This window comes from Notechis scutatus, chromosome 2 (genome assembly GCF_049901735.1).
Source record: "Notechis scutatus isolate UNSWTSFEM ecotype Mainland chromosome 2, rNotScu1.2, whole genome shotgun sequence".
Lineage (NCBI taxonomy): Eukaryota > Metazoa > Chordata > Lepidosauria > Squamata > Elapidae > Notechis > Notechis scutatus.
The window spans coordinates 150,056,690-150,070,418 of NC_142010.1; the positions used below are offsets into that span (position 1 = coordinate 150,056,690).

The window sequence follows — 13,729 nt, forward strand, 5'->3', positions numbered from 1 at the left end:
GAAGGAAGTGAACGGCCAGTAACCTTCTCTCCCATCCTCACCACTCTCTGCACTACCTTCCTGTCTGAAGCAGTAATGCTTCCAAACCAGACAGTGATGCCATATGCTCTAGCTCATCCTTCTATAGAAAGTGTGAAGGACAGGGGAAGGAAGGTGTACTTTTTTTGTGTGACACAGAAAATGCAGGCGCTGCTCTGCCCACTTCACCAGTGTCTCAGTGTTAAACGACCAAGCCAGCCTATTCATTAGCTGCACACCCAGAAACTTGAATGAACATCTAGTTTGGAAATTCAAGAGGACTCTGCACTGGAATAGATTTAATGTGTCACATACTAAACTTTATGCTCCCTTATACCCAATCAATGCTCCTCTTTTTAGATACATTTTGGACTTTTGTTTTTATGCTTGTTTTATATTTTTAACTTTTTTATAATTATTCTGATGTATTTTCTATACTTTTTAGTTAGCTGTATCCCATCCTTCTTGTACTGGTCTCTGATCATAGTAAATATTTGATTTGCAATAAGCAATAATCAATAATCAACTGCTTTTATGGGTACCTTCATCCCATCTGTAGAACTGCTGATCCAGTTCTACATAAGAATTATTGAGTCTGTCATCTGCACCTCTATAACGGTCTGGTTTGGCTCTGCAACCCAACAAAGCAGATGCAGACTTCAACAGGTAATTAGGACTGCAGAAAAAAATGATTGCTACCAACCTGCCTTCCATTCAGGACCTATATCCTGCCTGAGTCAAAAAGAGGGCTTGAAAATATCTACAGACCCCTCACATCCCAGACATAAATTGTTTCAACTTCTACCCTCAAAATGACGCTATAGGGCACTGCACACCAGAACAACTAGACACAAGGACAGTTTTTCCCCCGAATGCAATCACTCTGCTAAACAACTAATTTCCATAAAACTGTCAAACTATTTAGTAAGACTGTATTTCTATTATTATTCTCATCCTTCCTATTACCTATCTCTTCCCACTTATGATTATAACCATGTTGCTTGTATCTTTACAATTTATATTGTTTTATTTGTTCCCTAGTATGATTTGATTGCTTATTAGTAACCTATAACTGTCACTAAGTGTTGTATCTTATGATTCTTGATGAATGTATTTTATTTTTTATTTTTATGTACACTGAGAGCTTATGCACTAAAGACAAATTCCTTGTGTGTCCAATCACACTTGGTCAATAAAGAATTCTATTCTATTCTGTTCTATTCTATTCTATTCTATTCTATTCTATTCTTAATTATGACAGATGCAATAAGGCCAACTGATGGTACAGTTACTGATTTGCATTATATTTTATTTGTATTTATATTGAAAAAAATGTTTTCAACCATAGGCTTTAACAAAATAGGAATAATATGATTTACTGCTTCTGCTGTTTTTGGAATAACCATACTGATATAAGATAGGGATGAAGAAAGATAATAATTTGTTTCCTTGACTTATATCATTTGTTTCATACAAGAACTCAAGGCAACATAAATAATGCTCCACCCTCCCATTTTTCCCCACAACATCCCTGTGAGGTAGGTTAGATGAAGAGAGAACTTCTGGCCCAAAAATACGAGTTAGCAAAAGACAGTTTTAAATTCTGAGATTTAATTCCCACTATATGGCAAGCAAATCAAAGATAGCCTTTAAAAATTCCTGATTTCACCAGCAAATATTTGACACTGGGAGATGGATCTGATTGACAGCAAGAAAAGCAAGTGCTGTGATTCAGGAAGACAGACATCTGGCAGAAGAGGAGTTGATGATTCATTGTAGTTAATTTCAGACTCTTGTAACCTAGAATTGAAGCTGGCAATCGAGTATTTCACACTTATGCATAACTGCCATGGTTTTTTTTTTAAAAAAAGAAACTTATTTAAGGGCAGGATAAAAGCAAACAAAATTAATCAGCAAAATTGAGCCAACTTGGTAAACTTGTAGAAATATCAACTGAAGATGCATACTCTCTAATTTCCCCTGTAATAAGAATAGACATTTCCTGCTAATTTTTGTAAGGAGAAAATAATGGAAATTTAGGGATTTAGTGTAGTGGTTGAAGGCACTAGACTGGAAGCCAGGAGTCAATGAGCTCTAATCCTGCCTTAGGCCCAAAGGTAGCAGGGTGACATTGAACTGGTCACTCTCTGTAGGAGAAAGGCAAAAAATATATAGCCAAGTAATCTATGGTAGCCAATAATCAATTGAACACCCACAGAGACACACAAACGTACACAGTACTTTAAGCACACTGAGATCTCTAGATTTTATATTTCAGAAGAATCAGTTCCTTAAAAGCAATAATAAACACCTGTTACTTCATATGCTTCAGCCAAAATATTCCCAGTGAAATAAATAATCTTTATTTTTGAACAAACACAACTTATAAAACCCTGCCTTGTGATGACAGCAACACCTCTGATAGCCTGCAGAAAACTACCAATGTGAAAAGTCATTACAGAAGTTCTTTCAGATAACAAGCTGTCCAAAAGTGGAGTATTTTCTGACAGTTGAATTTTATTTCATGGAACAGAGTGGCTTATAGTGCTATTGACAGATCTGCAGGGACCTTTTTATGTTGAGAAACAGCTAATATAAAAAGGAAGCTTGGTTGCACTTTGCTATGCTTTTACAGACAAGAGAATAACAGAAAATCTGGTAATGCTCTAAAATGCTAGAGAACATTGGACATTAATAGCCATGCTTATTTGTACCCATGGCTGAGGATGCTGGCTCTGCTAAAACCAATTCCTTACTAGCCTCTTTATGGCTGCATGTATCTCACTGTTCCTCAGGCTGTAGATGAAAGGATTGAGCATAGGAGTGACTACTGTATAGAAGACTGATGCCACTCTCAGCCTCAAACCAGAATAGGAAGATGATGGGCGGAGGTAGGTGCCTATCACCGTGCCATAGAACAAAGCCATGGTGGTGAAATGGGCACTGCAAGTGGAGAAAGCTTTGTACTTTTTGGCCTTAGATGGAAGCTTCACCACCTTCAGGACAATGAAGACATAAGAGAAAAGAATGAGAAGCAGAGGCCCAAGGACAATTGCTGTCCCTTCGCTGACAAGAAGCTTATCAACGATGGAGGTGTCAGAACAAGTGATTTTCAATAAAGGGTGGACGTCACAGAAAAAATGGGGGATTTCTCGGGAAGCACAGAAGGTAAAATTAGATACCAACAGGATGTATAACAAGGCATGGGAATGAGCCAGAAGCCAGCAGCCAGCAGCTAACAGAAGGCAGCACTTGAAGCTCATGACTCTGGCATAGTGCAAGGGGTGGCAGATGGCTACATAGCGGTCATATGCCATGGAGGCCAGGAGAAAGTTATCTGTGGCAGCAAAACTCACAAAAAAATACATCTGTGTCAGGCAACCAATGTAGGATATTGCTTTTGTTTGGGTCGCTAAGTTGTATAGCAATTGAGGTATTGCAGCCGAACTAAATCCAAGGTCAGCCAGTGACAAGTGACAGAGGAAGAAATACATGGGAGCTTGGAGGAGATTGGTACTGGAGAAGATCAGCAAGATTATCAAGAGGTTTCCTAGGAGACAAAGCAGGTACATACAGAGGAAGATGGGAAAGAGAAACCCTTGGTGGTCTGGTGAAGAGGAGAAACCCAGGAGGATGAATCCAGCAGAGATGGTTTGATTCTTCTCTTCTGCGTTCATCATGTAGCTCAGGCATTTAGGATCCAGTTCTTGTCTACTTCTCTGCTCTGTATTTCAGCTGGATCCAAAAATGCTAAACTAGTTTGAGAGGAAGAAATATATTTACAGCTGTTAAAAATATTCATAGGAATTTCTCTTGTGATCGACATACAGCTTATTTTAATTTGCATTCCAACAACTGAAAAAGCCACTCTCTTCAAATAGGGTCATTAATCTCTGCGTAATTCTCTCCTCTTTCACTTTTTCCAAGAAACTGAGAATCTTTTTGATAGGCTGGGGCTAGTTTTGTTTGTTTTCAGATAGATGGTGGATAGATGTACAATGATAAATTAGTTATGAGTGTTAAAATAGGGGAAAGGACAGTAAAAGAAAAAGTTCTGGCAATTGGACTGATCAGTTAAGGGTGTTATTTTAAAAAAATGATAAAAAGGCTCCACAATTCCTTTGCCAATAACCCAGTTTCTTCTTCCTATGAAATGGTAACTACTGTACTTAAGCTGAAATGGCTTAATTTAGGAGAATACAGCAGACTATCTTCTTCTGTGCAGAACATTTATCCATCTCACCCATTACTGTGTACACTAACAGGTAGGCACCAAACCCATATTTTTCAGGCACACTTTTTTTGCCTCTATTAAAGTTTAAAGGCTGCTTTTGTGACATATTATGTGCAAGTTTCCAATAAGCAATAGCCCTTTTAATTATGTCATTTTTCTCTCAGACTGTTTCCCCATTCTGTCTGCACTCTGAACAAAGAGATAACAATCCTTTTCCAACTCAAAGTCTCATTCTCCATGCTTCTTTTTCACCAGTACCTCTGTTATACCACCCCATATGTATCTCCTCATTTGCAAAAAGGCGGTTTGCATGGGGATAATAGAACCACAATAATGACAGAGAGAAGAACTATGTAACAGCATTTTTCTATGGTTCATTCAGATGCAATGTGCTGAGAATGCACTGAGTTCAAAGAATGGGATAACAAGATGTGCACAGTTATATGTTGTTATATATACAGACACAAAGGAAAGGGGGGAATAAAGCTGAATAAAGCACTAAGACCATATCCTTTGCTCATAATATATCATTGGATACTCTACCATATCTCTACTGGAACCAGAAGTCTTGATGTTTTCATTAAAAATGGAACTCTTTCATTATGCCATCGTTTACCTAAGACCAAAATCTTTGCGGTGTAACCTCTTCCTTCCTGAAGCAGAAGTGCTTTGGCAATGGCATAAATAGAACCCTTATTGTAATTAGATGAAGATAATTCATCTTCATTGTGCTCCCCAAGGAAAGGAAGTACAAGTTACAAGGACATTCTTCAGGGAGCTTGTTAATCAAAAATAAAATTTGCAGCAGGAATACTCAACAATCTAAAATTGGCTAGTTGTAGATGCCGAGTATAACTTTTTTAAAAAACCAAATAATACTTTATTGGAATAAACATAATTTTCACAATGTGTTGGATCTCCAGAAATCTACTTCCCAGTGGCAAATGTCACTGGTTGCAGTGTGTAGTCTTATGTTATGTTATGTTATGTTATGTTACAGTAAAATTATGACCCAGAGTAGACCTTGCTTTTTCTCATTTGATAGGCATGGGTTATCAATATCTATGGCTATATTACAAAAAGTCTTATGACCTTATGACTCAATTCCCCTTGAAGGCCATTCTCAGGTTGTAACTCAACAGGATTTGCTTTCACTTATCTGTTGATCTCTGTTTTATTTCTATTGCATTTTCTATGTAGAATGATGTTTTATCAGGGAACAAAGAGAATAGGTGGAAACTACTCCCGGGGACTCTGATGTTCCCTTCCATGTCCAAATTGCATGCTGAAATAGGGAGAAAGCCGATAAATAATGTCTCAAATCTGAAAAATTATTACAATTTGGAGGGGGGAGGATTTGGGGGACACCATCTCTCTTAACGACACAGAAACGTGTTGTAAAATCAATCCTGGCATGAATTCTGGACTCACAACACTTGCACAAAGAGTAGGTGGCAGTCATTGTTAAGAGAGCCTTTGCACAACTTTGGGTTGTGCACCAGTTACAGCCTTTTCTGGATTAAGAATGTCTGCACCCAGTCGTTCACACCCCAGTCGTCTCACGATTGGACTATTGTAATGTGCTCTACATAAGGCTACCTTGAAGAGCATTCAGAAGCTATAGCTGGTGCAGAATGTGGCAGCATGGGCAGTTATTGGGGCCCAAAGAATGTCCCATGTAACACCACTACACCATGAGCTGCATTGGCTGCCAGTTTGCTTCTGAGTGTAATTCAAGGTATTGGTTATCATCTTTAAAGTCCTTCATAGCATGGGTCCAGTTACTTGAGGGACCAATTTATCTCACTAGAGTTGGTCCACCCCACTTGTTCCAGCAGGGGAGGCATGCTGTGAGCCCCATTGTCCCAAGTATTCTGACTGGCGGGGTCCAGGAGAAGGGCCTTCTCTGTCATTGCACCTGCCCTCTGGAATATCTTGCTCCTTGAAAAAAGGTTGACTCCAGCCCTCTCAACCTTCCATAAGAGCCTAACCACCTGACTCTGACAGTTAGCTCAAGACTCCAATGGAAGAGCATCACAATGGAAGTGGTTGGTAGATTAACAACAGATCCCACCTACTGGATTACTCATGATAAGAACAGCGAAATGTCAATATTTCTCCATTCTTTTTGTGTCTGCCAATAGCCATCCAGCCACCCTGTGTTGCTTGGGGAAGGGTGGGCCACAGGGTCATCTGAAGGGCTACTGTGAGGAATATTTTAGCTGCTTGGGTTATAATAAGTAATGCAGATCCACTCAGAGGTGGACTTCAGCTAGGAAGCTCCAGCTAAAAAATCTGGGTCTTGCATTGTAATCTGGGATGAGTTTGAATTGAGTGCTGGTGAGTCTTTAGGAAGTGGGCAGTATTCTCCAAGCTGTCTACATCTAGGTCCCTTCCAGGTTGTTGGAGACCACTCAAGAGGTGTCCTGCAGTTGGGTCCATGCTGTGGAGTTGGCCTGTTTTGGGGATTGAGTAATGTCTTTAGCCTTGAAGGAGGAGGCAATGAGACTGGAACTAACAATTATTTATAATTATTGTCATGTCTTCAACTTTCCATTTAAAAATGGAACCTTCTTTGTTATTGAGAAGATGGCCAGATTCCAGTTACAAAGAAGTTTGGAGGAAGAAAATTATTTGTATCTGTTCCAGTCAGAGTTCAGGGATTTAGTATGGAGTCAGTAATAATTATGCTTGTCAATGACTTTTGATGTTGTTGGGAGGAGATTGTATGTTCATTGACCTCTCCTTGATATCTCAGCAGCTTTGGATACAATCAGTCACATGGGGAATGAGAGAATGGGAGCACCATGTCAGATTGGTTCTTCTCTTTCCTTCATGGCAATTTCCAGTTAGTATTGACAGAGGGTTAGAGGTTGCACCCTCTGCCCCTTATATCTCAACTCTGTAATGTTGAAGTGATGTAGTTGGTGTCTTGTCTTAATTATTCCAAGATTGAATGGTTGTAGATATTAGGGCGCCTAAATCCTAGGATTCTTTGTCTTTAATCTCTGTCTTTGGAAAGAATTGCACTTCCTCATTCAAATCTGGTGTGAAATCTGAGTGGACACATGGCAAGCAAACACATCTCCATGGAGAATGGATATGATAAACATGTCAAAGACTGAAAAACTGGCAATACACTGATTCTTCAGAAATGGCTAGTCTTCCTTCCATCTGGACATGGAGAAGATGGGAGAATCTGTGCCTTGAATGGCTACTCTTCCCATGGGTTTCAGTGCTGGAAAATGAAAGGCTCAATCAACAAGCTCATAACCATGGCATAGCCTTTTAAAGGCACTTGGTTCACTAACCTAATCATTTCCAGACATTGCCTATTTAATTATCTTAAAAGTATTGATGTTCAAAAAGATGTTTGAAAATCTGCTAATGAGTTTATCATCACTTCTAAACCAAAGAAAATAACTATATATTTATGAACTTTAAAAGTTGAAATAAATGGCAAAAAGATAACTGAGATTATGATCCAAGAAAGTTATGAATTAATTAAGTATCCAGTCAAATTTGGAATATTGAAACTTTTATCTCAAGATTTTGGAAGCAATTATATAAAATAAACAGCTTTTGGGGGGAATCAGAATTATTTTGTCTATTATAGGTTATAACAAAGATTAGAGACTTTATGATTTAAATTATACACTAGAAGGGACTAACATTATAGGCAAAAAGAAGAAGAAAAATCACTGCCTAGAATTGTGATTAGGATTGGGATTTACAAAATTACACCAAGAGAATTATCTGAATAATGTCTTTTAATTGGATTTACAACAGAGGCTTGAAGAAATCTATGCAATGGAATAAAGAATAATGGAACAGGGATTAAATTTTACAGCAATATTTATTTATTTACTTATTTTATTTGCATTCCACCTCTATAATTTTTACAAATAACTCAAGGCAGTGAATATATCCAACACACCTTCCTACTACTATTTTCCCCATAACAACAACCCTGTGAGGTGAGTTGGGCTGAGAGAGAATGACTGATGAACTTTAAAGATTAAAATTTTCAAGTAAGGGATATAAAATTGATTATTTGATCAAAGTTGAAATAAGGTATGTTTTTATGAGATTCTGCAATGTGTATGGACATTGCTGAAATGGGCAAAGGCTTTCTTTAGAAAAAAAACAAGAAATGCAAAAGTATTTGCATTTCTTTTTCAAAAATTTGGTAATGCAAAGATCAGTCTCTCCTTTATAATGCCCCTTTATCCTCCATCTTTTAGAGCTATTTCTGTTTTTGTTATTTGCTTTGTTTGTTGTATACAGCCCTTTTAGCAGAAAAATAATATGGAGAAGGTAATAAAAATAATTCCAGGGCAAGATCTCCAGTTCAGCAAAAGAATGGAGCTGTCCAGGGTCCTGTAGTTCTAGTCTTTTTGTACAATGCCTGAGGTCAGCGATAAATAGTATCTCATCACTTCATCTGTTGGTATCTCTTTCAGTTGCCTGCAGTTTTTCTGAGATCAGTGTCTTCTCCAGGATTTTCTCTACCCTTTACATTATGTGTCCAAAATGATCAAGCTTTTGTGCTTCCGGTGAGTAGCCTAATTTTACTCCATCACTTATTATTATTTTTATTATTTAATTATTTTTGAACTCCAAAGTTTTGAAAAATGCCATCAGCGTTAAGGAACATCAGATATAAAGGGCAAGGAGTTTGGGAGAATTATCCATGTGCATTTCATCCAAACTCTTTCAGGATGGTGGGGAGGCCAGGAGCATTTGCTCTCAATGTGATCATGTAAGATGTGTAAATTCTACCTGAAGTTGACACTCCCAGACATACTAGAATATGTACCTGAATATGTAAATATAAAAAGGCCTTATAAAGGTCATTACATTTCCAAATGCAATGAAAAAATTCTCATTTCTGGAAATGTAACAATCTCAATTGTGATGGAGAACACACCAAGGAAGAACTTGACTGTGGATGACCTTCAAAATTAATCTCAAGCATGGTGAATAAGAAGCCAAACAGTTTGGTATGATGAAGTGTTTTAGTAAATTATTTTATTTTATTTCCCAATTAGGCTTCATTTTTCAAACTGATCTGCCAGAAGAATGAAAAGAATTATTTCCTATTTGTTATTTTGCAGCTATGCCTGTTTATGGTGCACACTATTAATGTGTGAATGTCTGCTCCTTTGGCAAGAATAAAGATGGCTCCAGGGGTGGGATTCTACCAGTTCGCACCTATTCGCTAGAACCAGTTGTTAACATTCTAAGCAGTTTGGAGAACCAGTTGTTAGAAGAAATTACTGGCCTAATCCTGTAAGGAAGGCAGGAAGGAAACATTCTGGTGTTGCTTACAGAAACTGCCCCTCCATTAACCCTTATTACATTCTTGGCAGGATTAGACTTCCTGTCTCTGGAACTTCTCTGGAGTTTTTTTCCCCCTCCTTTGCTGGTACTTTTCTTGTGTGGAGTGACTATTAAAAGTTACAATGGCACTGAAAAAAGTAACTTATGACCATTTTTCACACTTACGACTGTTGCAGCATCCCCACAGTCATGAGAGGCCAGGCGAGGAGATGTGTGCCTCGATGTGATATTGAGTTGGTCACACCCAGCCAATAACATGACCACCAAGCCATGTCCATCCAGTCACATGACCACTAAGCCATGCCCACTACCTAAGCCACGCCCACAGAACCAGTTGTTAAAAATTTGAATCCCACCCCTGGATGGCTCCATAAAGATTTAAACCTTCACAGATCTAACATCAGCAACCTGCAATTGTCTCACTGCATCATTCTCCAGGTGGGGGTATGTAAAAGTCAGGAGCCAGAAAATCATCACATACCATCATTTCCACTTTGCAAGATGAGAATTTTCAAAGCAAATACAAACAGAAAAACTGGCAACTGTAGAGAGAAGGTGCAAAGCCAACCTCTTCACATTTTAAGCAGGCAAGTGAACGAGGAGCCATGGCATCTCAGGTCCAGGGGGGAGAATAGACAACAGAATAACAGAGTTGGAAGGGACCTTGGAGGTCATCTAGTTCAACCACCTGCTGAATTTCTGACAGATGGCAGTCCAGTCAAAGTACATACAAGCCATTTCAAAAGTACTGCAAAGCTCCGCTATTTCTGATTCATCTAAAGTTGTGGCTGAGCTAAAAATAAATTGGCTAAGCTGTCCAGCATAGATATTAGTGTGGGAACAGCACCAAAGATCTGGGTGGAAATATGGCAAATAAGTGCTTTAAAAAAAGAAAAGAAAAATACACACTTAATCAAATCTTATTTTAAATATTACTCAAACCTTCTTCCCGGGGCTTCAAAATATAATGGTAGCTTATTTCTACACTCATAATGACTTACATGATCAATCCATTTAAATCTAAAAGGGCAATGCTGGGAAAAGGCATAGAAGTACAAACTACTTAAAATAACCCATATTGTACATAAATTATATTAAGGCCATGCAGCTGAACTTTTAGAGTTTCAAGATTTTATAATGGCACACATCTTTGGGAGATTATAACCATCGTGTTATTACTTTACGCATGTGACATAGTAAATAGTGTGGAATGTAATGGAGGTTAAAGAACATCATATATCATTTTACTGGCAGCCCTTGTTTTCCAAACTGGCTCCAGGTTTCTTATGAGGCACTCTCACTTCTGCTCTGATTTCCCTCTTCTGCACCCAGATCCTTAGTAATTTCCTCATGGCCACATGAATCCCACTGTTCCTCAGGCTGTATATGAAAGGATTGAGCATGGGGATCACCACAGTGTAGAATATTGAAGCTGCTCTCATCCTAGAACCAGAATAAGTGGAGGACGGGCGGATGTAGGTGCTAATCAGAGTCCCATAGAACAAGGCCACAGTAGTGATGTGTGCAGTGCAAGTGGAGAAGGCTTTGTACTTCCCAGAAGCTGAAGGAACTTTCAACACCTTCAACATAATCAATATGTAGGAGAGAAGGATGAGTATAAGGGGCCCAAGCATGGTTGCAGTACCTTCAATCATGAGCAGTGTTTCAGCAGAAGAGGTATCTGTGCAGGAAAGTTTGAGCAAAGGATGGAGGTCACAGAAGAAATGATGAATCTCCCGGGAGCCACAGAAAGAGAAACTAGCTATTGTAAATACATATAATAAGCCTTGGGAAAAAGAGAGGAGCCAAGACCCAACAGCCAAGATCAGGCAATGCTTGTAGCTCATGATTATAGAATAATGAAGTGGTCGGCAGATAGCCACATAGCGGTCATACGCCATGGAGGCAAGGAGGAAGTTATCGCTGGTGCAAAAGACCACAAAGAAATACATTTGGCTGAGGCATCCACTATAGGATATGGTGTTCTTCTGGGAGACCAAGATTTGCAACATCTTGGGTACAGCATTGGAACTAAATCCCAGGTCAGCCAATGATAGATGACTGAGGAAGAAATACATGGGGGCATGAAAAAGCTCACTATTGAAGAAGATCAGCAGCATGATCAAGAGGTTCCCCAGTACGCTAAGCAAATACATGCAGAGGAAGAAGGGGACGAGGAGTCCCCTGAACTCTGGTGAGCTGGAGAAACCCAGGAGAATGAATCCCGCAAAGTTGGTGTTGTTCTCCTGTTCTGTTTCCATGGCTCATCTGAAAATGAGAATAATCGGGATTATATCATTGCTCCTTCCGTTTCACGAACGTAAAACTGAATGGTCTCATGGGCTATCATCCCTCACTGGATATTGCTGGAAATGGCACTGACTGTTCAGCATCTCACAACCTGCTGATTCCAAGGAGCAGGACATTAACAATTTGAGTTCCTTTTTTGTCTACTGGCTTTTTGTCTGTGAGGCTGTAATGTCAGATTAACTCCTTCTGCTTTTGCTTTCAGGCATGCAATGTACCGAACACTTGCTCTATGACTCTTCTCCTGATATGGTACAGTTAGTAAGGTACTGGGTTTTGCCCACCCTTATCACTGACTTCTTTAAATCTCAGTGACATCACTAACATCATTCAGGTTAGATTCCTGCTAGTCCTGCACAAATACTAGTGCCCTGTAATACAGGTTCTGCAATATTTCTATGTAGAACAGTGAGCTAATGTCCTTTAAATTCAGTCTTTCTATAGGTAACTCGGTCTGAGCCAGGATGATCCTGCTGGAGATGGAAAAAAGTTAGTAGAACATTTTTGGAGACAGGCTTGGCATTGAATTCTAAACCTATCACATTCCTATGAGATGACCTTTCGTAGATCTCAATGAACGCATGATATGAAATGGAAGAGGTTGTCCATTATTAGGTTCTTAAGGAGGACAACTCTGGCTTGCATGGTGACTTTAAAGGAGAACAAGGGCAAATTGGAATCAGGTAGATAACAGAGGATTCAATCCCCTGAAATAAACGATATATTCCATCAATGGGTTACTAAAATCAATACTCATATTTGGAACTCAATATATGAAGTTAAATATTTCAGTTTTGGTGAATGACCTCTATTTCCCCATATGTCTGATTGATCTAACTCCATATAATATTCTTCACATTTTTAAATGGGGCATTTTCAGTTTCACAGAAAATCAGGTGCAGATTTTGCCCCAATCAGGATGGTGTTTCTGTTCCACAGCAGAGGGGAAAGCATGCCAAGTTTCCTCCTTACAGTTGGTATAAAATGTTTTTTCCTACCTGTTTCAAACCCCATCTTTATAAATGCAGTAAGATGTGGATTTTAAGAAAATCAGTGTGAAGTTTCTATCCAAATAAGGAGCATATTCCAAATATAAACAGCTATTTTATTTCCTGAAAACTAAAAGCTCACATTTAAGACTGTAGTACATGCAGAGATTTTCAAAGATACAATACCAAATTAACTCAGCATGATATCCCTAAAATACCGAAGGGGCTTGCGCATCCTGAGAAGGACAAACATTAAGGGATTTATTGGGGGAAAAAACTTGGGGATTGTTAACTTCATGGGCAATCTTGACTAAAGATAACACTCACTGGATCTCAGTTCATGAAAATTAATCATTGGTTTCGGAAATACAATATCTGGTTGGGAATTTTGTTCATTTGCTGCAAAGCTTTCATTTTGTGTCATTAAACAGCCAACACATCTGAGAAAATTACATGAAAGGTTTAGTCTCACTTTTGTTGAATCTCAGCAGTCTGACAAAGCCAAGCCTCGATGGTTGCTGGATGGCCAAATGAAGTGCAGAAAAAGCAAAATCACTAGTGCTCTCCAGCATGGAGGCAAAACATCAAGAGATGGTGGAAATGGTAAGAGAAGAGGATTTTGGTTTCAATCTGAAGTAAATGGTCAAACAGAAAGGAGAGTTTCTTGCTATCTGTAAAAGACAAGAGAAAGAAAAAAGCACGCCAGGTCAGAAAATCTAAGGATGGAGAAAGCCATGCAAAATTTGTCATAAAGACCTCACCAACCATGGAGGTGTTCAGTAGACAGGAACTTCTTGCACAATTGAACCTCGGTTTCATTCATTGCCCAGAAAAGCAA

The 13,729-nt window shown here is 38.8% G+C and overlaps 2 protein-coding genes across 2 annotated transcripts; both read right to left on the minus strand.

Annotated features, from left to right (window-relative positions):
- Positions 1 to 2,756: 2,756 nt before the first annotated feature.
- LOC113417811 (olfactory receptor 1L4-like) lies at positions 2,757 to 3,698 on the minus strand. Its single transcript, XM_026676387.2, has one exon. The coding sequence runs from the start codon at positions 3,696 to 3,698 to the stop codon at positions 2,757 to 2,759; it is 942 nt and encodes a 313-aa protein (XP_026532172.1).
- Positions 3,699 to 10,839: 7,141 nt separating this feature from the next.
- LOC113417810 (olfactory receptor 1L4-like) lies at positions 10,840 to 11,856 on the minus strand. Its single transcript, XM_026676386.1, has one exon. It carries the CDS (start codon positions 11,854 to 11,856, stop codon positions 10,840 to 10,842), a length of 1,017 nt encoding a protein of 338 aa, XP_026532171.1.
- Positions 11,857 to 13,729: the final 1,873 nt, after the last annotated feature.

What these genes read in the sequence shown, in the direction of transcription:
- LOC113417811 (XM_026676387.2), bottom strand. Translation starts at nt 3,698, where the DNA reads ATGATGAACGCAGAAGAGAAGAATCAAACCATCTCTGCTGGATTCATC.
- LOC113417810 (XM_026676386.1), bottom strand. Translation starts at nt 11,856, where the DNA reads ATGGAAACAGAACAGGAGAACAACACCAACTTTGCGGGATTCATTCTC.